Below are 24,177 nucleotides of genomic sequence, written 5' to 3' on the forward strand. Positions count from 1 at the left end.
ATACGGTATTTACTTCAAATATATAGGAGCTGTGGATGTTTTGTTGTTGTTTTTTTGTGACAATACAGTTTGGTCTCAGAAACAGATGAGGTGTTGCAGGAGTTTGTTGGTAAAGAAATATATTTTAATTAGAAAATAATATTGTATTTATTGTCTCGTGTTATGCTTTACATTTATTTTGTACAGTACAGTACTTGTTATGCCATTGTCATATTTTTTAAAGTGCTTTACAAATTGAGTTTAATACTGTACATAGTCGATCTCACCTTCAGAAGTGGAGCATGTGATGGTTATCTCTTACAACCGAATTTCCCACACTGAAACACTTGAGATTTTCATTCCATTATCTCCCCTTTCTCCTTTGTTGTCGACAGCTTATCTGCCCACAGCTGTACTTTCACGTCATATCGTTTTCTGGATGTTTATGCTTCATGCAATTAAATGTATGCATGTGCTGGTGTGTGTGCATTCCTCCACAGCTCATTAGTGGCTTAGATCTTTTGCCCTGAGCGGTAGTTAGTCCAGATGTTTGGTGTCTGCAGGAACATTCTATTTTGGAAACTTTCCCACATGCTTTCTGGTGTGGTTGAGCCTGCTCTTGCCCCGAACTTCAAAACAACCCTGCTCTAAAAATAGTCTGAAGCGAGCCGTAATCATTCTAAGGACTCTTGATGGCTCTGATGGGGTAATATGCATTCAAGACTTTCATCAAGCCCTGCTGTTCCAACCAGTATACAGTCAAGCAAGGTTTTTCATACTCCCGAAACCCCAACCTCATAACTTTGATGCGGTGGTGTTAACCAATCAAATCAAAAATTAACAAACCACTCCTCACATTTTATTTCTGTGCAGTAATGTTTTATTTCAACTATACATGCCGTGTTAAAAAAAAAAAAAGTCAACGAAAAATATGAAACAAAGACCATTACTATTTACACTTTCACAGTACATTTTTAAAACATTATCTACACGCTCAAATACTCTGGAGATCCAATATATACACCTGGCTCTGCAACACCATGTTGCACAGCATTTAAATCTAAATGACATGACCAAAACATTTTTTTTCTGCACATAAAAAGAGCTTGAATTGAATTTTAAAGGCTTCAATTTAGATTGCAACTGAAGAAGGAATTCATATTGCAATGTACAAGGCAGTTAAGCAGTGTGTGTTGAACGTATGTCCGTGTATGTCAGGTTGCAGGTGTCGCAAACAAAAAAAAGAGCCCAAATACTGCTTAGATGACAGGCAGGAAGGAAATCTTTACATACAATCATTATTTGTAAACAAAATGTGGCTTTGGGCTAAACAGGCAGCTGATACTTAAGTTAGGTGTCACCCATGTAGACTGTGAAGTGAAATCATTCCTCAAGTTATCCCTGTTGGCCAGTAAAAACTGAATTGAATTTGATATTCTGCATCGCCACAACCAATTTAAACGGCTTTCGCGTGAACACCGTGTTAATACGTCGGTCGTGGGCAGGGGTGTGCTGAATTGAGCCGACTGGTCCACAGTGCAAGGTCTAAACAGCCTACATCCCACTGTCAAAAATACATTCACTGCATGGCACCTCGGAGTGGCGGATTAATACATAGTCAACACCAGCAATGCCCATCCTTTTAAAACGTTTGCGTATGACCCAGTCACAAGTGGAATGTCTGTCACTTATGATTAGGTAAGTCATTTTCAACACTTTTTGGCCTATAAAATGATTTATATGGTAAATGACAATTACATACCGTTGACATTGCCAATATTATACTGTACTGTGGTTGATAATTCTGAGAATAAGGCACACAATGCACAGATTCATGTTCGTTTGCCTAAAAATATCCTTACTCCTTATTTATAGTATTTAAGTACTGTATATACACAAACTTGTCATTCCCAGCATGACTTATTGGGACACATTGGTAAATGTTGTGTTGATTGTACACTGGCCACTCACAGGGAATCTGTACTGGTAACACGGGCATTGGAACCGACACAGAAGGTAAAATGAGCTCTTAAAAAGTCAGATATTATTTCAAGGTCAGTCTAATAATGTAAACCAACGTAATGTTGTCGGAGAAAGAAATGAATAGTTTCAGTATTGGAGTAATTGTCCAATTCACACACAACAGAGGTCATCGGTGTTATCCATTCCTCTGAATGAGAAATATGCATTCCTGCTGCATAAAGAAAAGAAATCAGGTAATTTATCAGTCTTAACAGTGCGTTTGGTTTTTGAAATGGTACCTATTGGCTACTCTTTGCAACAAAAGAAAAGATGTGCATACCCATATTAGGGTCAGCCCACTCTGGTACACTACTATATTCATCGATCACACACGCAGCTATGTCTATAACCAATAGCAGCAAATGTAGTGAGGAGGATATCCCAGTGAGTTAAGAGTCCCTGTCCCAGTATATAACCCAGTGTGACCATTTTAAAAGTAGCCCAACCTTATCACCTTGAAACACTTAAAAAATGACACAAAAATGGTTTAGGCTTAGTTTAAAATCAGGTCATACAAGACCGAAGCAACACATTTTAGCGAGACAGTGACTTAGGTCTTAGATGGATTTTAAGGTGCATCGTCTGCATGGCACCGCTCTTGACGTACGAAGGCTTAAACACATGTTCTGCCGGTGCACGGCACTTCCTTCCCATCAGCCAACAAAGATGCAAACACACATGGTCAAAACACACGTTGTCATTTACACTCTTGCGTATGCTTGCGGCCTTTGCTGTCGTTACATTTGAACCTAACGAATACGAATATTAGGTTGACTCTTCGCTCGTCTGGCACAAGATTCCAAACAGAAGCATAGCCTACCTCTCGGTTCTGTTCACATTAGTGGGAAGACAGTGCTCAAAGGCAGTGAAAAATGAGACCCATTCTTCAAGTATTCCACTGTTTCCAACCTGGTACCTCACACACAGACACTGCGGTCAAACTGGTGCCCTAATCCCTGTACCTAAATGTGAAAACGGGTGACACCAAAACACAGATGTCCACCGTGTGACAAGCAGGATGGAACTCAAGATCATGAAAAACATGGGAGGAATATCTTTGGCCGCACATGTGATTTTTCCCTTTTGACTGAAGTGTGAGTCAATGTGCATATCACTTAAAGGGGAACACACCTCAGGTTGATACACAGACACACACTGGGGTCAACCCAATCCATAGCTGAGCCATCCGGGCTCAAAGCTATAACTGTCAAGGCAAAGAGCTCACGCCATTGTTGGTGCTCTTCTAATAGCTGTACTTATTGACCACTCGCATCTGTGGAGTCTGTGGTGAAAAGCCATTAGGTTTCGGGGGCACATCTGGCTTTAGTGATGGGGTCCTTTTAAGTCCTGTACGAGGGAGTGAGCCATGCCCACTGTAGCTGCTTTGCCGTGATAAAGAGGGAGGGTTGGGCGAGTGCATTCCGGCCCCCATCATTCCAACATGGGAATCGAGTCTGGAGGGGGGTGTCGGGGGCATATATCCCCCTCTGTTCATACTGTGCTGGCGAGACACAGATACCCCCATAGTCACCCCATTGGTTGAGGTGGACAAGGAGTGCCTGTGAGAAGCACTCCGTTGGAGCTGGTAGCCCCCTCTTGGCCTCTCCAAGGTTCCCCCCATGCTTAGGCTGCCCGTTGGTGTGGTGGGAGTGGTGGACAAGGGGACGTCCACCCTCTTGGTGGGGCTGTGCCTTGGCAGGGAGGAGGAAGGAGAGTACAAGGAGGCCTCGCGACTTGGCACCCTCGGCGGTAGTTCCGTCAGTTCCTCCATGGGTTCCAGTGTGAGATGTTGTCGAGAGCGGGGCCCCGATCCCTCGTGTAGGATGGCCTTTGGGTTGGCCACGGAGTCATTAAGATGTTTTAAAAGGTCATTGAGTGTATTCCTCGCGTCCACCGACCGCTTCTGGTCTTTTCTGCTTCCTTTCGTTTCCGGATTCTTCAGCTTCTTGTCGGAAGGATGTGGCAGAGTATCATCTCCGCTGTCAAGATATGGGTGGTCATGTGTGGCATTGGGCAGAACGACCGCACTGGGGATGTGAGAATGTCCCAGGGCCGGGTGAGGGTGGTGGGAGTTGGATTTGGGAGGACCAGGTGAAGGAAGGAGAAACTGAGGGCTTTTGGATGTCGAGTTGGATTCTTTGCGGGTGCCGCTGTTCTTCCTGTGATCCCTCTCCCACTGGTTTTTGATGGGCTGCAAGCCTTTCTGCTGAAGAACAGGAGTGGACTCGGGCGTTGGCAGAGCAGCCAACTCAGGGGGTGGACAACCGTCCCGCAGGATCATGGTCTTGGTGTCGCCGTTGGGCGTTTTCAGGTCTTTACTCAGCAGGTTGGTGTACAGCTTAGGAGAGTCCACATTGGTCTGGTACTCCTGTGCACATGAACAATAAAACAGTAAGAATATTTGATCAAAACACTGACCAGTGTTTTAACTCCTTCTTTTACAAATTGGTGCTTCTTCGAGATACAAGTTTAATTCGTTCCATGACCAGGCTCGTAACTCCATCTTTTCACACTGAGGTGAATGGAAATGCCATTCATCAGCAAAAATGGTTGTATTGTGTATTTTACAGAGGAAAAACAGCACTCTTAAAAACATAATGACAGAATTAAATAGAATTCGATCATATTTTGTCGCATAGCATCAATTCAATGGCCATTGTGATGCTCTTTCTGGTGTGCCCGCCTTGGCCTCCTGGGGGCAGTATAAGACAGACAGACCGATATATACTGTTCATTCTGACATCTCAGCTCCTCTCAGCACATCGGTACGGCAATAATATTGGTTATTGCTGGCGACGGATAAAGAATATATGATTCAGTATTTTTGTATTAACTGTCTAACTGCACCGTTTATGTTCAGTCAGTTGCTTAAGAGGTCGGTAGCACCGCAATGCTACAGATGCTATTTGGAATCAAATTTAGTGTCGCTGCACGTCACGAGTACAGAGCAACGAATTTCACTTAACAATTGCAACCCGTTCAAGAGACATAAAAAAAACAATGACCAAGAGAGGAGACAGAACAGAAAGACTGACAGATATATTTTGTGTTAGCATTAAAGTGGCCATATCATGCAAAATCCACTTTTTTGAGCTTTTATCTGTGTTAAAATGCTAATTCCTCACCCAAAAGCGTCACTCGTATCTCAAGGCACTGCTTTATCTATAGGGTTGTACCTTTACTGGGCTGTCGAAGAGGCCGTTGAGCTTGACGAAGCTTCCGGCGGAGTCCGAGCAGGATGGAGCAGATTCCGCATCCTTGTGTACACGCCGTTGCTTTCGCATGAACGATTCCCGATTGCAGAAGACAATCAGGCCGGCTAGTAGGGCGCCCATGAGAAAAGCACCAAACACGCAGGTGATCAGGATGTTCATGTGGACCATCTGGCTGGTTTCACTTGCTTGGATATCCCACACACCTACAAACAAACAATAAGGACGGGTTACCCTCCTGCTGAGATGAGTCGAGTGGTCAGTGAAGCGTTCTCCTCCCCCACCTCACCCCCCAATTCACCAGCAGACGTGCATGTTTGTGCTTCAACACAAGCGTGCATGATTTTCTTCTCTCAGATCTCCCCTCAAACAATGTGCCCAGTCATTTGCAAACAGATCATATGAAGAAGACGTTGTGATTATTGGGAGAGGTCGTTAGGCATCCATATACATTCCACCATCCATATTGGAAACGTGTTAATTCAAGTAAGGAGGATTGGTTTCCTGGATCCATGCGCACCAAAAGGTTAGATCATCTGAACGCCGAAATGTGACCAAGAACTCAATCAGCGGGAAGTTGGTCGGAGGAGCAATAGGAGCGATGTTTGTTTTCCACTGGCTGAAATAGTCGATGCTCTACTGGAGATTTGTTAGTAACCACAGACATTGAAAGAGTTAGCTCGCCCACTCACTGTGCGGCCACCATCGGGTTGTGGCAATGCAGGCCCAGCCAATCATCTACCAGCCTGGGTAAACTATTACTGGAGCTAATGTTAGCTAGAGTCTATTCTGCATTTAAAATCAATGGAAGATTGAAAAAAAGAATGCGAAACGATAAGAAAAGCTCAGCGAGAGAGTGAAATATAGAGTAAAAGAGAAGCAAACGTAAATGTTGCACTTTAATCTATTCTAGATAGCTGCCACGGCGTGGATGTGAGTAGACATGTGAGCCTCGGCGTGCATTGTCAGTGGTCGGCAGCTATCAGATCAATGCGGCATGCTGGCTGGCTCCCTGCGGGCCTTACCCTCTTGCCCCCCTGGGAGAGAGTCTAAAGAATGAGAGGTGGCTGGGTCATCTTGCAGCACAAAGCCCGAGCCGAAGAGCTCTGGACCGGGCCCAGAGCTGGGGCTCTGAGTGGGAATGAGAACTGGGGGAGGTATGGGCCCACTGGGCGGGACAGTGACTGGTGCTGATGAAAACTCCATGTCTGTGGTGACAAACAAATTGTTAACAAATGGTTTGTAAAGCATACTGTTATCATCCCAGTTAGTAGGCATGGGCAGTGGGAATTTGAACAGTTAGTTAAAAAAGTTAAATCATGATAAGGTTTCAACATTTTTGTTCCAAACGTTTGATAGGGACAAAAGAGAGGATTCAGAGTTGGTACAGAACAATGCGGATGCTTCGGTGGGTGAGCATGCCAGGGGAAGTGATCAGGAGAGGAAGTGATGAGTGAGAAGTGAGGCAGTCATGTGACCTGGAAAATGGATTTTGTTTGTGACGGTTACAATGAAGCAGGTGACTTTTGCATTCACGGGAGGTGTTTTGTTGGTAAAACATGACAATGAATGAGTGGTGCCAAGACAGGGCTAGAGATGCTGAACTCAAGGGAAAATAAACCATTTGAGTAAAAGATCAAACTAACCAGAGGTTGGGTCGCCAAATGTTTTGTAATCTGGCGCTGATGTAGTGCCCAAAAATGCTAAAAGAATTCAAAAGCAACAATACATTATTATCAGGGAATTCAGAAGTTTAAAATATCATCCCTTTGAGTGCGATTGAATAAAACATATGAAGCACTCACTGAGTTCATAATCCTTCGAAAGAAGGTCCTCTGGTTCTGATCAATACTGAGGTTCAGCTCGGGTCATGGTCAGTTGGTACAATTGGCAAGGCAGATATTTCAAAAGAAAAGATGTAATGGCGCACCACGTATTATCATAACTAAGACCTCTACCATTTGCACCATCTGAGCATGACCCTTGAATGTACAGGTCCATGTTTGCGGCATTAGTTACAAGTAGCCATGTACTCGCTGTATGTAGACGTGTGTGTTAATACCAGACATAGACTTGCAAGTATGTAGGGACAAGTTACTGGAGTGGATACTGGTGTGAATGTGCAGATGAGTTTGTATTGTTTGCTCAGTTGTGTGTGTGTCAGTGTACGTATGCTGTACATGTGTCAGAGGATAGATGAAGTGCTATGAAGATGACTCTTACCCTGACAGTCTCCCAAGTGGCCGGTGATTCCTAATTCAATATCCTGCTCATAGCCCGTCCTGAAAACGAGACAAATGAGAATTTCTGTCATCTCGACTTTAATTAAGACACCGTGTGATAAATCTGGAGTTTGAACTCACAAAAGACCAGGCTGTATCCTCTCACAGGCTCCTTGAGGTCTCCATCCACAATAAGGATCACGTAATGCAACACACGACCTAGCCCAAAACACACACGCGCGCACACGCACACACAAATCACGGAAATGTTTAATCATTCTGGGAACAGCACGGTAATCATTTGTGGTTTGCTGAACATTAACCCTCGTATAGAGGGCAAAGTTGTTATCCTTCCAGTTATGACATTTAGTGAACAAAACCAAACTTTAAAGGTGCAAAACTGCAGAATGTGCATCTGAAAAAAAGCACATTTAAGTGTGCATTAGGGCATCGCTTACTTGTGGCAGGAAGAATGCCTTTCACAGCGACTGAGGGGAATTCGGATGACGCAGCTTGAAAAGGCGACGTACAGGCTGTGTGCGTCTTTGTCTACGTGCAGCGACAGGACTCGCTTATCATCGTCGTGGTTGGACAAGCACCTGGAAAAGGGAAAAGTGGGAATCAAAGGTGCATCAGATAAGTGTCTACTCTTTCAGTAAAGATTTAATCGCTTGGTGGATAAGCTTTTCTCTCACAACTTAACAGGCCTTTAACATTTGACATTTGCAAATGATGATGTGCAAAATCCAGAAATAAACGATTGGGGAAAAAAAACACACAAAAAAAACCAAGCATCGCATGCGCAGAAATCTGACAGACACTGCCATCAGCACGAGGAAGCTCCAGTTAATAGTTGCTGACTCCTCAGCCATGAGGCAGATGGAGAAGAGAAAGAGAGAACAAAAGAAAAGCAGACAGAGTGGGTGAAAAGTGCATGATGCCTTACTTGGCCTTGTTGAAGACATCGATCTCCTCCAGAAGCAGACTGTCATTCAGGGACATGGACGAGGTCTTTGCCAAAACCTTGAGGACAACTCCTGACTCAGAACCGATGAAAACCACTGTGTAGTTCTTGTGCGGGCCCGCTTCGTTGTCCACAGCCAACGCTGTCAGCCTGTACCTAGAACACATTCCATCCATGTATTTTTTGGGATGCATTCATACTGGTATCGGTACTCGTAAAATAATTTGGGATACAGCACGCACCAATAGCACCATCATCAGCCTGACGTATACAGTACCTTCCGGGTAGGAGCCGATTGTTTCTTTACGTGCAGTGTTATAAAACAGATTTACAGTGCTTTTGTTAGGAATACGATACGATCGCAGCTGTAATGATTATTTTGTTCCATTTTCTTGGTCATTTTATTTATTCTGTTTGTGTTGTGGTGATGAGTAAAATGTGTTGTTATGTTTGAGTGAAAAGAAGATAGGTTTGTGCATCATTTAAAACACATTCACAAGTGAAAGACAGAATGTCATTATTGAAAATTAGTCCTTCATTACGGCGAGTGCTTAAATTTAAGTACTTGTACTCATTCTCGGTCTTAAAAAATGTGTTACCGGTGCATACATTATTTATTCCATTCGCTAAGTTTCATGTATTTATATTTATATGTAAGGTTTGTCATTCGGTTTACAAAAAAAACCCCAAACAAATCAGGAAGTACAAATGCACGGCTGGAGGTGACCACAGTGTAGTGTTTGTACAAAGTACTGTACCATAAAAGTTGTCATAAATATATCATGTAACTGTCTTTTAAATGAAATCGAAAGAGATACCATATTTGGCCTGTGTAGACATCGTAGTTATCAGTTACTGTTAACGACACGACCCAAATAAGACTGACGTGTCTATATTACTGCGCAATTATGTTATTGAGGATATTTACCGGACACGTGTCTTGGTATACCAGGGCTCGTCCCCAATGGAAGGCACAGCTGTGTCCATTAGAGGGTGGGACTTGATGAACTGTAGGGTTTCATCCGGGAACTCGATGGAGCTCTTCAAGGATGCAGCTGGACCGTAACCTGCACAGCACCCGGGTCTAAAATGGGGGGTTCACATGCACAGAGGGCAAAAGGTCAAAAAGCAGCCCATGTGATCATTGTACACCAGGGGGCTAATCATCGTGTGCAGTGAAGTGGACGGAAAGTGAAATGACAGGGTTGAGGAGCAGGTGCTTATTAGATCACAAAAAAGGCCTCAGCAGGAAACATTAAATATGTATAATATGCACGGTTATCCTCCATCAATGATTCACCAGAGAAATGAGGTGCTTTGTGAATTTTTTTTTTTTTTTAATCATGGACACAGGGCATGCCTGGAAATAGCCTACTGTACGTGCGATAAACAGGTTCAATATGCCACGTTAATTATTTAATCATCAACAGATGGTGAATGCGTGTGCTGGGTTGTACTGTAATAACCTGATCTTTTACTTGTATAACATATTTGATTTCACTGGACCAGTAGAAGAAAGGGTTGAGATAAAGAGCAACTGGTTAGCAGCTGCTGAGTCATGCGCTACAGAAAGGTCGCGCTCATTGTATATTCCATCCCATTTAGAATGTTGTGTTGATATTTTCAGAGGGTTCGAAAGATCCCTACCGAGGTTTGGGGAGCTTCTCCTCCGGAAACGGCGTCCATATGGAGTCAGCGGTCTTCTGCTCTTTAAAACGACCATGGAAGACTTTCTCGATGTCAGCCATGGAAAACGCACACACCGCTGACCCTGGAATACTGCGGAGAAGAAGCACAGTGATTAAATGGCCATGCTTCACCTTGGTATAGCCGCCTGCCATCCCTGAAATTAGGCCATCCGTCAGCCATAAACAGTCATAGCCCACCTGTTCATCTGTGTGGTGAACACACCCACGACAGACGGGACGCCGTTGATGTTGATGATGTCAGTGATGGATTGAAGCACGTCAAAGTAGAAGAAGGAGTCCCCCGGCACGGAGCAGTTCAGTCTCGCCTTAACAAAAGATGTCCAATGTTTCTCGAGAACCCGCTGTGACCCGCCAATGTCGTTTTTGCAGATCCGGGCAACGCGAGAGTAGACCACCTAAAAGGAGCGAGAGTTTAAGCAAGGATAGAGGCAGGAGGAAGTGGAATTCAGCTGAGTGAACGTCGCTAAAAACACTTTCAGTGCACTAAATAATGCAGCTCTCCATTCTGTTGCAGCGCAACATGGACAGCTAGAATACAGGCTTTTATTTAGGCCTTACGAATTTACTTGGAAACTGCTCAAATTGGCCGAGGCCACAGATTAAAAAGCGCACCAAATGGCTGGCCTAATGGAACCGAGTAATGTGTGTTTGATTATGTGAACGTTGCGCTGTTGCGTGTCATTCTTGCTCTTTTTTTCCCCATCAAGCTATATTACTGAGTCATCTTTGTCAATGCAACAAATTTTAATATTAAACACAGCTCAAATTGTTTTAAAAAAAATTACAATGGGGCAACAATGTTGACCATGGTAGCTCACAGCACATGAGGTTGCATTGATTATGCACTCTTTACAGTGAAACCTCAGTTTTCATATGCCCAGTTTTCATACATCTGCCTAGTTTTTGAAAAAAAAAACCCCCGCTGAACTCTGTAATTCATTTCCTGGAATCGATGTACATTTATTTGAAGTATTTTGTAAGATGTGTATAAAGGGTTAGACAAACGGCAAGGCAAATTCCACATTGCAAGCTTTTATTAAGATCTCAAGACCATAACCTTCCCCGTAACAACATTTTGACAACATCTTGTCAAAAGTAAAACCTTCAAAATAAAAACATACAGTGTACTAACAGTTTCACCGCACTTTCTTTGGTCATGTGGTGGGTTATTTAGCTGTCATACTCAATAAATAAGCACAAAATAGCCGGAGCCTGACTGCTAAATAAAGCACGGCCTGTCCTCTCTAAACGCAGAGCCGATTGTCAATCGTGAACGCTCTGACAAGCACTTTACGTCGTCCAAAACTACGTCTCTAACCTCACTCCGCCTGGTCAAAAAAAAAAAAATGCCATTGGAGGGGCCGTTAATTGCTCAGGGGCGACTCTGCATATAAGCCGCCACAGCGTCAAAAAAAGTGTGGTTAAACTGTTATCATACTGGTGTGCTTTTATTTTGAAGGCCTGCCTTTGACAGGATGTGCAACACCAATGATCCCTCGCGTCTTGCCGAACTCGTGGCAAAGTTCAAAAATCGCTCCGCTCTCTCATTCTCGCCATTGTTCGTGGTGACAACATATTAGCAAATTATCTGGGGACTGCGATAACACCCATCAACGTTGAGGTGTCTCCCTAGTACTAATAGGATTGAATATTTGATCAAGTGAAAATGAATGGAGAATGTTGACCTGCAGGCTTGCTCAGCCAGACCGGCTCAGGATGGGCCTTGATCCAATCTGACACTGGCATCGAACATAGGACACCTTAATGTCCCTGCATTAGCTTGGAGAGAGAGGCAGACTGACTGTGCATTCTCTGGGAGACAAATCCTCTCGCTGTGTAATGGTTTTACATCGGGCAAACATTCCCGGCAAACCGAGACTGTTGAAAATTCAGCTGTATTCTAATGCGCTGTATTGTATTCACATGAACGGGCACTGCCACTTGGGCCATTTGTGTCAGAAATGCATGCAATTGAGGAGCTTTCAGTCTTTTTTGGGATGCAGCATCTGTTAGGGAAATGCAGTGCACTAAAACACCACCTTTAGACTGTTCTTACCTTGCCCAGATTGCTGTGCTCCACTGCAATCTCTCGGTAGAAAAAGTACACATAATTCCCATACTCGGCTGCGTGCAGGAAATGAGGTTCTAAGCGAGAAACAGAAGCAGAGAGTTGAGAGAGTATTTTTGCATCGTCACCACCAGTGTGCATGTTGAATATTTCAGGGATTTGTACAAGGCTGTATATGACTGGGGGTGACCTAGATTGCCTGAGAGGGAGCAGGCCACATCCCCTAAGGAGTTTGGCAAGACAGGAGAGCTCTCCGTCACAAACTCCAACGGCTCTGACACACACCATGCCGTGCCGCGCTATCGCCAGAAAGGAGGCAACTTAAGATGTAGTGAAAGGGCGCTCGCTTACCTTTAAGCCACTTGGAGTCGTATTTGATGGTCCTCAATGCGGATCCATCACCCATACTGCGATAAATGACAGAATCGCTGGCCTGAAAGTCAGCCACCGTGGCGGAATACAGTTTCCCCTCTACAAAACAAGACAAGCAAGACACACAGTCAACAAAAGCTGGCCTACAACAACACTCTTCATATGCAATTTTTTTTTCTCATTTAAAAGCTTTAATTGGCCCAACTTGCTTTAGCTGCAGGCATATTTGTAGCGCAGCAAAAACACAGAGGTAATAATGAGAGTGTAAGTAGGAACACATTAGCTCTTGTGCAGAAAGACGCTTGTGTTCCTGCGTGTAGGCGGCTGAGCGTTTGACCCTCACCTGCAAAAAGGGCAACGTTGGTTTGCTTGGAGTCAAATGGGCACCGTGCCAGCCCATTGATCTCCTCCCCATCCAACTCGAGGTTGTCCAGCTGTAGGAAGGAGCAAGCGCGCACGCTCAACAAAGCCGGCAGAGCAAATATGGACAAGAAAGTGTCCAAACAGTGCAGTCAAATGCACTGAATAACCGCGTTACAGTGCTGCCTTGATTTTTCGAGTTACCAGCTGCCTCCGGGTCATTTTCAACATTGTGTAGCAAGCCAAATTTTTCAAGGAAAATCAAGAAAAAAAATAAGGAAAAATAGCTAGCTCTATAATGTTGTACTTTCACAGTATTGACATCTTTAAACAGAATGCGGAGAATTAAACCGTGTTTGTCACACTTTGTTTCAATTCAATGGCCATATGATGCTGCTCATTATGGTGTGAACTTCATGGTAGCTGGATAATACAGACAGAATGGTATACATGGAGCCAGAGTAGACGGCACAACTCCTCAACAGTAATATTAGTCGGCATTCACAGAGGATAAAGAATATATAACTGTGGGTATTGTTTTATCTGTCTAGCATTTGTGTTAAAAAAATGATGACAGCAAAAATTTCTCTCACTTTTTGCTTGATAATAACCAAAATAAGTGCTAACATCAACAGTAACAGTATTTCACCACCAACAACAGTGTTTTTAGGAATTCCATCTTTTCTGCTTTAATATGAAGAGGAAAGTATGTAAAATAAGGTGGTGTAATATTTTTTCCATGACTGTAGATGTGTTAGCATTATCTCTCAGCCAGTGAATTGAAAGGCTTAGCAATGTTATTTTAAATACGCAAAGTGTAATTTTCTTTGTTTAATGTTTACTTTGACACTAAACTTTAAATGAGAGAGACAATAAAGAGCTTACAGCCTCAGTTTTTGAAGGACTGCTCACTAATTCTACCTGTCAAACTGCTGCTCATTGTGAATTGAGTTCACTATTGCCATACAGTGCTGCTCACTTGCTCGTGTACGAAGTTTGCACTCGCAAGTCAAAGCAAAAAAAAAAAAAAAAAAAATGCTGATAGACAGCTTGTATCGCGAAAAAGCTGCAGGTCACTCGTATCACAAGGCATCGCTGAAATATTATTATGTATACTGACCCTGTAGTATCTGCACATAGGGTTAAAGCCATTGGTGCCACAGATGAAGACCAGATCGTCATTTCTGGGAACCAGCACTTTGATGAAGTTATGGCACTCATCCTATAAACACACGAAGACTGTGTTGAGGTTTTTTTGTTTTTTTTTTAACTTGTAGTAATTACGTAGCACTAAAAGAACTGTTGTGCGGCTGTATTATAGTTGTACTTACTCTGTGTTTTCCCTTGACGGCACACATCTCTCTGTCTGCCTGGCCTGATCGCCATGTCAGCTTCTATGGAACCAAAATGTGAAGCATTAACACACATTTCCCTGCATGCTAAATGCATGTGCACAAACAGGAATGTACACATGCACGCGCACACACAGACACACACGTCTCTCCTTTCAACTCTCATTTTACAACCAGCCTAGTTTGTGATAAATGGCTGCGTATGTGCGTGTGTGCGTGTGTGTGTGTTTGTGGTTTAAATGAGTAGCTTGTGGCAAGAATCTTACCCGGTAAGGGATGATCTCATTCCTGTAGGATTCCCTTAAACTTACAAGGTACACCTGATCTCTGTGGACAGCAACATAACACGCAATTTCAGTGATGTAGCAGAACAACGGCTATGTTTAAAAGATGACCGAAGATTAAATGCACATTTTAGACTTAACCAGGGTTAGTGTTCAAGGCTCAAATACTTGATACGAATGAACTAATAATTTGCACAAAATGTGCTCTAATATTAACAGTGCCAGAGTTGAACCTGCTTTTTCATAGTGTACAATTGCAGGGATACTGATGCATAGTAATCAGATCATCTGCATTGTTTTCCTGATTGTTTTTTTGCTGAGAGTTGCGCTCATCCTCGGAAAATCACATCTGTTGTTGATTCGGATAAAACTCGCTTGCCTCCCAAAACGCAACTTTTGGTTTTGTGACAACATGAGATCTTCAGTTAGAGTCAGTCCTCCTCAGTTGGTGGCGATGAGCAAAATAAGATAATAGCAACCTGAGAATTAAGAGTTCAAAGGGCTTTAAAACCTGAATGTCTTCTGTACTTTGCATGACATCACTCCTTGTTTTGATGATGTGCCAGTTATGACAAATGCACAACACCCAACTGGGAACAATAATAGCCTTCGCTTTAAGTCAACATATGTGAACACCCACAACTGGCAGTGTGATTTACCTGATCCCAGTAATCCATATGGTTGTCATTACTGTAGTGTGGGGGAGCGTAGGGTTGGGGGGCAGCTGTACTATAGCTGTCAAGGTGATTTCTTGCTACAATACTAGTGGCTGGTGGTAAGATTAATCCCAATGCTCATAAATACTAACACGACATGTAGAGATGCCAAGAAATCTCTGACAGAGCATCAGCCTGGGTTGATAGATGCTTTTGCTGGATCAATAGCGACCATATACATCAGATGGCGGCCTACAAGCCACGGATCCAATAACACTAAGAGCTTTCCCTCCCTCCCCCTAGTGCCACTGTTTACCTGCCAAGATGCGAGTTAGTGAATTGGTGTGGGGAGATGTGTGAAGGAGAATCTGCGCCTGTTCCGTATACCTGCCAGCGATGAAGAGCGTGTCTTGTATCTTGGTCATAAGCTGAAAGTCGAGGCGATGCTGCGACTCGTTACCAGAGGGCCTGCCTCTGAACACAGGATACCTCCGTGAAACTGCAAACACAGACGTGCACACACATTGCTTCTTATATGAAAAATGTTGGCATGTTGTGCATACACAAATCTAATTCAATGTGACTCGGTGATTTGGCTGTTGTGCTGGTATATAGGCCCACTGATACTATATTTTTACCATGCAGGCTAATTGCTAGTCTAAACACGCCATTCTGATTAATATTGCGTTTGTGGAATATGAGTTAAGCAGCAAAATCCATCCCTTTTTTAGCCATGTCAGGGGCGGCCATTTTGTCACTTCTGTCAACTGAAAATGACATCACAATGGCTCGGGGCTCACGACCAATCACGGCTCAGCTTCAGAAAACAGGGCGGCCGTGATTGGTCATTAAATAAGTCTCAGAAAATAGGAACACTGTTATTCAGTATGGCAGCCAGTGGCGTTATAATGTTTTCAAATATGAAATCTTGAAAAATGCACAGAGTGTCGGCACTTCTGTCAACTGAAAATGACATCACAATGGCTCGGGGCTCACGACCAATCACGGCTCAGCTTCAGAAAACAGGGCGGCCGTGATTGGTCATTAAATAAGTCTCAGAAAATAGGAACACTGTTATTCAGTATGGCAGCCAGTGGCGTTATAATGTTTTCAAATATGAAATCTTGAAAAATGCACAGAGTGTCGGGTCATGGGCCAAGGAAGATTGTTATCCTTTGTCTAATTTTGTAGTGTATATATGCAAGAACCTTAATGACAATACGATTGCTCAACCTTGATGGAGCGCTGTGCTCCACTGAGTACCACTTTACTTACATGCTGCAATTACTGTGAATTAAATTCAATTTGAGGAAGGTTATTATTCAGAGCGTTAAAATGCTTAGTCAATAGTTGTGTTTGAGCAAAATGTCGCTAGATATTACAGCTTGTTAATCAAAACAAAAAACACTTTATGCTATTGGTATTTAGTATATTCTTATCATGAATAAAATAAAGACAGCATGCAGCAATAGAATGTACAATGCACAAGGGGGTATATCTGCTGTTGTGTTTTTTAGTGACGCTGCAGTCATTGTAATCGCGACCCATCTCTGCTGAGATTGTGTGTTTGTGTGTGTGAACTCACAGTGTGCGTCAACGACATCCAGGGGTGCAATGTCCTCGGGGAAGCTGACTGCGAGGAGAGTGCGTGAGGCTGTTAGCAGCAGCAGCAGCAGCAGCTCACTGAGCAGAAGTGCGGCTCTGTGGCCCATGGCTGCTGACATACACTTCCTGTTTCACACTAGCGGAGATGTTACCTGCAGACATGCACAAAAAACATTCCTCTGTTACTCAAAGTTGGTACCAAACAGCACTACATCCTCTTCTAGCGTTATACATTTTGCTCTAACCCACATATCAGAACCCATCCTCTGTATGCAATTAGCACTACAATCACAATAACAAGCACATTGTTGAATTGTTACCTCTGACGCAATCAAAACATTTTTGTATTATTATCCATCCATTTTCTATAACACCTGTTTTTTATGAGTTTCACAAATACGCCGGAGGCTATTCCTGACTGTAAAGAGCAAGACTTAAGTTTAAGCTTCGTTAAGTTATGCCATAACCTTGTCTAAAACAGTGTTTTTTATGAGTTTCACAAATCAGCTGGAGGCTATTCCTGACTGTAAAGACCAAGACTTAAGTTTAAGCTTCGTTAAGTTATGCCATAACCTTGTCTAAAATAGTGCTTTGTGGCATCTATGGGAAATGATGAACCCTTTTGGGTGGACACTGCAGTTACTCACGCGCTTTCGCTACCCACTGCAAGGTAGGGATGCTCGATGGTGAAAAAAATATTCATCATGATTATTTTTGGTAATAATTGAAATTACAATTATTCAAATGATTAATTATTTTTTGGTACAAAAAACTAAATGTTTAAACATATAAAAAGACAAAATGAGTTATTATAAAATATAAAAAGATGCCAATAAATTCAAGTATGAATTCCCTGTGTAAGCAAACAGTGCATTGGATATGAATGAATATTAATGATTTTTTTACGATTATGCCAATTTTGTAATCGTGGAGGGTAATAATCGTAATTTTAATTGAATTCCGATTAATTGCACAGCCGTACGGCAGGGCTCACTATCACTGCATATTTGTATCCTGTTACTTGATTTTGTTGTTTGTCTATGCCTTCACCTCGAGTCTGTAAATACATCTGATTGATTGAGTATATTTGCTAAAGCTAATATTGTAGGTCGTGGCCGTGGGTAATACACACATTGGTGGGTGGCAGAGCAGGAAATTTCCCATTCTACCTCCCCCTGCATCTGCTAACTAACCGAAGGTCAGCCAAAAGTCCGGCGTGGTGTCTCAGTGTGTGTTCGGTGAAACGGAAGTCCACTCTGTTAGAAGCACGGCGGGCCCTGCTGCCTCCGTACATCCGTGCTCTGATTGGTTTGTCCGGGGCCAAGCTCATCGCTGATCAGCTCATTGCAACTTCATCACCATCACCAGTGCACCATCTCATGCGACCTTAGCTGACTTCTATTAGCGCTCTGTTAGCTCTTACTGCTGCAGTCTCTCCTTGGGGCCAAAGCGCTTTATTGCACTGCAGTGATTCACTCCATCGTTGTGTTATGAGGACAACGACACGCTCACTTGTTTTGACATTGGGAGTAATTACGGTGGGTGCACTTTTTCCCCCTTTTTTCACCCCACTACATCCTAATGTAGCTACACGACACCAGATGGATATACTGTTCTGTGTTAATTTGTAGGTAGTATTCATGTGTACGAAATGTGTTGAGGATGGCTTTTGAGGCAGGCTGTGGCTCTAAATGATTAGTGTACATTTCAAATATTTATAAGGCAAACAAATTATTCATGTGGGCAAAGCCTGAACGGATATAAACAATTTACTGGGAGACGTCACACAGGCGAAGGCATAGATTAGCTGGGAGCATGCTGCGATCCGCACACTGGGAGCACATACATCATCATGCTTTCACATAATGTATCTCAAAGACCGACGCATGTGCACACGCACAAACAGTAATGATTCATTTTTCTATTAGCCCCAAAGCACACCTGCTCCAGTCTGTCAGAGCCAGGCCATTAGTGCTTTGATTGATCCGCACAGGAAGCAGGGCAGACCATATCACTGTTTCACTACAGTCATGTGGAAACCTCTCTAAATTTGCCCTCTGTATACTTAAATTCAGTGCCCGAGTAGCAAAAAAGTGTAAACGTAGACCAACTGTAAGAAAACATCTGCATGCCAGCTTTTTTCCCCGTGTACGCCCAGTGTTTGAGTCATCTCAACTCAATCAACTGCCTCCAATAAATACTCCATGTTGATATCAAGCGACCACGTTTTTCCAAGCACGGATAATCCAATTTCAGTTTGGTAACTTATAGTGTGTCACCCGGGAGAGATTGAAGTGAGGCTGAAATGGACCGCTCTATAAGTGTGTTTTAGTCATTCGCCGTGCGTAATGGTGGCAATTCTGTGCTCAGTGGGATGCTGGGGCCTTCCACAGCAAAGTCATTATGAGTAATGCTAGACCTAAAACAGGCTGTTCTTCATCTCCATTAGTCCACTTAACAGTTAAATGGGGAGTTTGATGTTTTTGACAAACGAGAGAAATTGTCTGGGGTCAAATAGGCTAGTGGTGTACATCTGACTACCACGTGATGCCGGAGCATTTCCTTTAACTGTGGACACCATCAGATCTCCATGCTGGCTCGCAGATCAATAGGGATGAAGCAACTTAATCTAAATGAGAAGTGATGATAGACCTCTCTTAAAGCGGAGGCATCTGTGTTCCTTAAAAGCATCTAGTGTACTTTTACCACCTCACAGATGTGCTCACCAACAAATGCTCTCACGCCAATACCCGAGACAGGAATAGATACCGAATGCACAAGAGGACGCTGAGGTACTGTACAAAAGGTAACTAAAGTGAGATACCAAGTATATCAATTATATGGGACTATTATGCAAGTAGCAGGCTTTGCATCAGAGCCCAGCTCGGGTGTGCTCACAGGTAACAGAAGACCTATTTTCTCCAAGCTTATTGCTAAAAATGCAATTAAACAGGAAATTCAGCACCATTTATTGCCTTACTGTACTATAGAGGCAAAGGCTTTCATTTAATGTAAAACAGAAACAGAAGACACCCAGAGGTCAGCGATCTAAAATTACTTATAAATCTCCAGCGGGCCCAGAATGTTTTCTATTGACTATTCCTTTGCACTCTCTGGTTCCTGCCCTCCAGTTAGTGTGTGCGGTGCGCATGTACATCTAGGCCTCAAACAAGCCCAGAGACGCTGGGCTTGTCACGCAACTCACAGCCATTCAGCCTTGCCTCGCTCTACCTCTGTTATTACAGGCTTTTCAAATGTCCCACAACCACGCACTTCCCCGCTGATATTGTTGGCTCAAACTTATGGTGTTTAACATGGGGGGATGGGAGAGGAGGTGGGGTATGGTGGATTTGGTGTAAGGCTCTCCAGCCCAATTCTGGTAGTTAAAGCGGAGGATTTAGTGTTATGAGCCTAAAATGACAGATTAACACATATTTTCTCTGTGAGCCGCACTTTCGCTGGCATATGTCAGCCGCCACCTCTCTTCGACCGCACTGTTGGATGCCGTTTTGCAGGGAAGTCCGATTTGGTGCTCATAAAAAAAAAAAAAAAGAAAAAAAAAAGGCAAACAACAGCAGTGTGTGATGTTTCGAGCCTCAATTCTAAATGTGATGGGTGCAGGAAAATAATTGGGCAGCACTTTGGGAAATAGTATGCTTACGAGTCCAATTGGAACTATTTAAACCCCCTCAAAGTCAAATCATCCTCGGTCTTCAAAATACAGACTAGTGCAAAAACACAAGTACAAAGAGGGCACGCGCCCCTGCTGTCTGCCTGCTGAGCTGTGCCAAGCTTCACAACAAACTCGTCAGTCTACAGCATCTCGAAAAATTTCCAAAACTTTTCATCATGAATTACAGTTACCCATCTGAAGCAGTGGTAGTACAAAGGTAGAAATTAAAGTTAATGTAGTGCTGTACATCTGTAGCTGCATCCGAAGGTGGTTTCCCATTGGCCAAGTGCTTTGCCACAAGCACTTAAATCCCAAACACTCTTTACTTGCGGCAGCAGAAGAATATGCACCACTTTGTTGAGGTTTATTGTCTACTTCAAACATCAACAACTGACTGAGGGAAACATCTTTAGCCAAGAACTTGGGAGTGCTCGTACTGCAAGACAAGAGCAGCACCTAGTTGCAGTCATTACAGGGCAAGCCTGTATGGCTACATAAAGCATAAATAAGGAAGCTGTCCAGATGTAGCCTCAGACGAGAATTAGCCAGATGATCACGTTATTGCCCCAGGAGTGATTATTATGTATATATTCATTCCAGTCCCAGTGACCCTAAGCCGTTACTACAATCTTGATTCACTTTTGAGGGGTTTGGGTCTACAAGTTTGAAGGACCGTGTCTCCATAAACTAACCCTAGCCCTTTTCTTCGTGAACCTTGGCAAAAACAAGAGTGAAAAAAGGCAAAAGCTTCTACACAGCAGTTGTGTGCATGCACAAAAGGGCCAACTTGCAGGTGTGACCAGGAAACAAAGGGGGGCTTCGGCCACACCAATACAATGGTGCACCACCCCCGGTCACTGGCCCTATCTATGGACAGGAGAGCACATTTGCGGGCTACCAAAAGGGGCTTTGAAGGAACAAAGCAAACCATATAAACGTTGACTGGTGCAACTTTTATCACTTTTAAACACTGACAATTCTGATTTCAAGCTGCAGTTTGGATCGTCTATGAGGTTGTTAACACAGAACCCCATGGTTTAATGGTGGCTGTTTGGGTTACAGCTGACTGCAGTGGAGGTTAACTCTGTTGGTTCTGGTCGCTGAATTCTGACCCGGTGGCCAGTGAAGTGAGTTGAAGCACAGCAACAAGCCGAGCTGGTTCGGATGTTCAATCCCAGCAAGGGTTTGGCGAACATCAAGTTCATAATTGTCGAATCTACGGTAAAATGTTTCTAGCAAGGAATTACTGTAACAGGAACAAAACCAAACACTTAGAATGTTTGAATATTTTCAGCATTTCAGGTGCTCACATCAATTTAGGCAAAATAATCAGTTTGATCGCTCTTATGGCTCATATCCTAGCCTTGATTCCTGCAAAACCTCGGATGATACAGATTTACGCAGATAATTTTGCACTCTACACCAATCCCTCAATCCACTAAAAATCAACCACATGCCTATTAAACAAATATGGCCAACACTATGTATTTCTTTTTTGTGTTAATTCATTTCATGCATTGAGTAGTGATGTTCCTAGTTTGGGAGGGGTTCTTTTTCTATTACTTTTATGCACACAATCCATGCATCAGTGCAGGCACAAACGCTTGTATTGTCCACACTGCGGTGTAAAGGCATTCAAAGTTCCATCCGTGGTAAATCTTTTCACAAGCCTTTAGTGTCCACATGTGGGACTGGGTACAAAAGACAACAAAGAGGAGGGGACACAAGAGGAGAGACAACAGTGATGGAGCTTTTCTATTATCCGGCAGCGATAGAGAAGTGCAATACGTTCAATTAATACAAGGCACCGTAAAGAGAAATAAATGAGCGAAGAGATAAAAGTAACACTACCTGCCAGTAGCTGCTAGTGTTGAATTGGGTCACCTCAATTATTTAATATGAAAACAATGAACAAGTCAAACCGAATGAATTGAATACTGTGAAATTGTTAAAACGCTCTCCCAGTCCCTTTTATGACACAATGACGTACGTGTACTCCATCAACGAGAAGTAACGGATAAAGGGGCCAAATTTGCGATTAATTTGAGAAATTAATATTAACAGAAAAACGTCACAGAACACATTTAATTTAAATCGTAGGGTAACCTACCTTAAGCTCACGAACGGAGAAATCCGCCCGAATGTCCGAATATTCCTCTGGTAATCCATTTAAGAAGAAAAAGACCCAGGGTGTATGATTCTTCTTATGTTAGGTTCCCTTCGGACACACTTTATCGTTTTCAATCCAGTTTCTCGGTTCCGTTCGCTTCATCTAAACATTTTTATGGGACTCTTTCTCCTGGTTCCGGGGCCCCTTTCGATGTGACGACTGATGCTCAAAGCAGATCCACGACCACCGCACTCTTGTGTGGAAGTAACTAGACTGTCGTCCCCTCCCTCACACACCAAGGCAGCAGCACCTCCAGTAACTTTGGACACATTTATACAATAATAATAAGAATAATAAAGGAATTATAACCAAAAATGCGGGTTAAAGCTCCAATTTACTGGTGTAGAGAATATCAATAATAGCAAAGCCACTTCACAACTCGGGTGTGATTTAGTCTGATAAATACTCGGAATTGACTCGGCGCTTTAAAAAAAAAAAAAAAAAGAAAGAAAACAAATCAGTGACATCCAAAGACAAAGAGTCAAGAAGTTAATATTCCTTTCAAAGGAAGCGCGTCCAAACGGAACCGAGCGGTTACAGTACAAAGCCTGTCGTTAAAAAGCAGCGGTTACAACCCTGCCACAATGAATATATATACATATATTCTGCACAGTAAACAATTGTTTGCACATGGAGGCGTTATTTCATCTCCGCAGTCTCCCCGGTTTACTAATTCGACTTTCACTCAGCGATAAAGTGAAGTAATAGGCGCATGCATTTCTGCAAAAACAACTCACCTCATCTGAATGCTTTATTGTTGTGTATCCACATGCAGTAATCCCAGAAAAAAAGGAGGAATATATTGCGCGTCGCTCCAACTTCTCCTGGCTGAGAGAAAAACAAACTAAGAAGACAGGCAAATGGTGTAATTTGACCCGAGCTCGGTCAATCCACGCAGGGAGAGATCCACGGCCCGCCAATAAGGAGCGCTCTTGCTCCAGTCCCCTCCCCCCCACACACCATCCAGCTCTCCTTGCTGCTTTTGGACCTCTCTGCCTCGCTCCTGGCTTCCTCTCTTTCCAAGAGCTACAGAGGCAGAGAGAGAGAGAGAGAGAGAGAGAGAGAGAGAGAGAGAGAGGGAGGGGGAGAGGGGAAAAACACCCCTCCTCCCTCTTGTGTGACCCCATATTGCACCCCCTGTGTTAAAGCACCCACCCCCAACCCCCCAAACTTCAAGTCAGCAACTGCTTCTGGTTAAAACTCATTTCAGCCTATTTGGGGCTCAAGCAAGCGACTGCTGCTTAGTTAAAACATCTTTTAGCAATGTTTGGATTTGAAGAGATAAGGGTAAGCTCTTATTGTATTTAGCAAAGCACCATGAAAGTGGTGAAAGTACATCTTTGAAGTGCAGCGGAAAAGTTTGCAAAATAAAGATGGCAACCATCACAATAAGGACATAATATAAATAGTGATTTAACTGTATTTGATCATTTACCAAATGTTGGTCCTTGTGGAAAGTAATGACGTACTAAATAACTTTGTTCTTGAATAGATTTTTCAGTTATCTGCACTTCACTTTCCTAATGACG

The 24,177-nt window shown here is 43.2% G+C and overlaps 1 protein-coding gene and 1 long non-coding RNA gene across 6 annotated transcripts in view; one reads left to right on the top strand and one right to left on the bottom strand.

The window, feature by feature from the left end:
* LOC147150216 (uncharacterized) overlaps window positions 1–24,177 on the top strand; it is a 94,377-nt gene that overhangs the window by 43,074 nt on the left and 27,126 nt on the right. The gene's annotated exons all lie outside the window — the stretch shown is intronic.
* sema6d (semaphorin 6D) lies at window positions 843–23,574 on the bottom strand. 5 transcript variants are annotated; one of them, XM_086025759.1, is made up of 21 exons: window positions 23,386–23,574; window positions 22,589–22,907; window positions 16,786–16,957; window positions 15,588–15,699; window positions 14,527–14,587; window positions 14,240–14,302; window positions 14,029–14,130; window positions 12,892–12,982; window positions 12,528–12,647; window positions 12,165–12,253; window positions 10,286–10,503; window positions 10,047–10,178; window positions 9,328–9,483; window positions 8,382–8,555; window positions 7,894–8,034; window positions 7,577–7,654; window positions 7,437–7,495; window positions 6,860–6,916; window positions 6,239–6,421; window positions 5,178–5,419; window positions 843–4,369 (listed from the first exon to the last, which is right to left on the bottom strand). In XM_086025759.1, exons 3-21 carry the CDS (start codon window positions 16,922–16,924, stop codon window positions 3,245–3,247), a joined length of 3,342 nt encoding a protein of 1,113 aa, XP_085881885.1. In that variant the 5' UTR covers window positions 16,925–16,957; window positions 22,589–22,907; window positions 23,386–23,574; the 3' UTR covers window positions 843–3,244. The 5 variants fall into 5 exon arrangements, with proteins under 5 accessions (XP_085881885.1, XP_085881884.1, XP_085881886.1 ...); XM_086025758.1 differs by lacking the exon at window positions 22,589–22,907; XM_086025760.1 differs by lacking the exons at window positions 6,860–6,916; window positions 22,589–22,907.

Source organism: Filicampus tigris, chromosome 3 (assembly GCF_054856515.1).
Source record: "Filicampus tigris isolate MCC_2025a chromosome 3, RoL_Ftig_1.0, whole genome shotgun sequence".
Classification (NCBI taxonomy): domain Eukaryota; kingdom Metazoa; phylum Chordata; class Actinopteri; order Syngnathiformes; family Syngnathidae; genus Filicampus; species Filicampus tigris.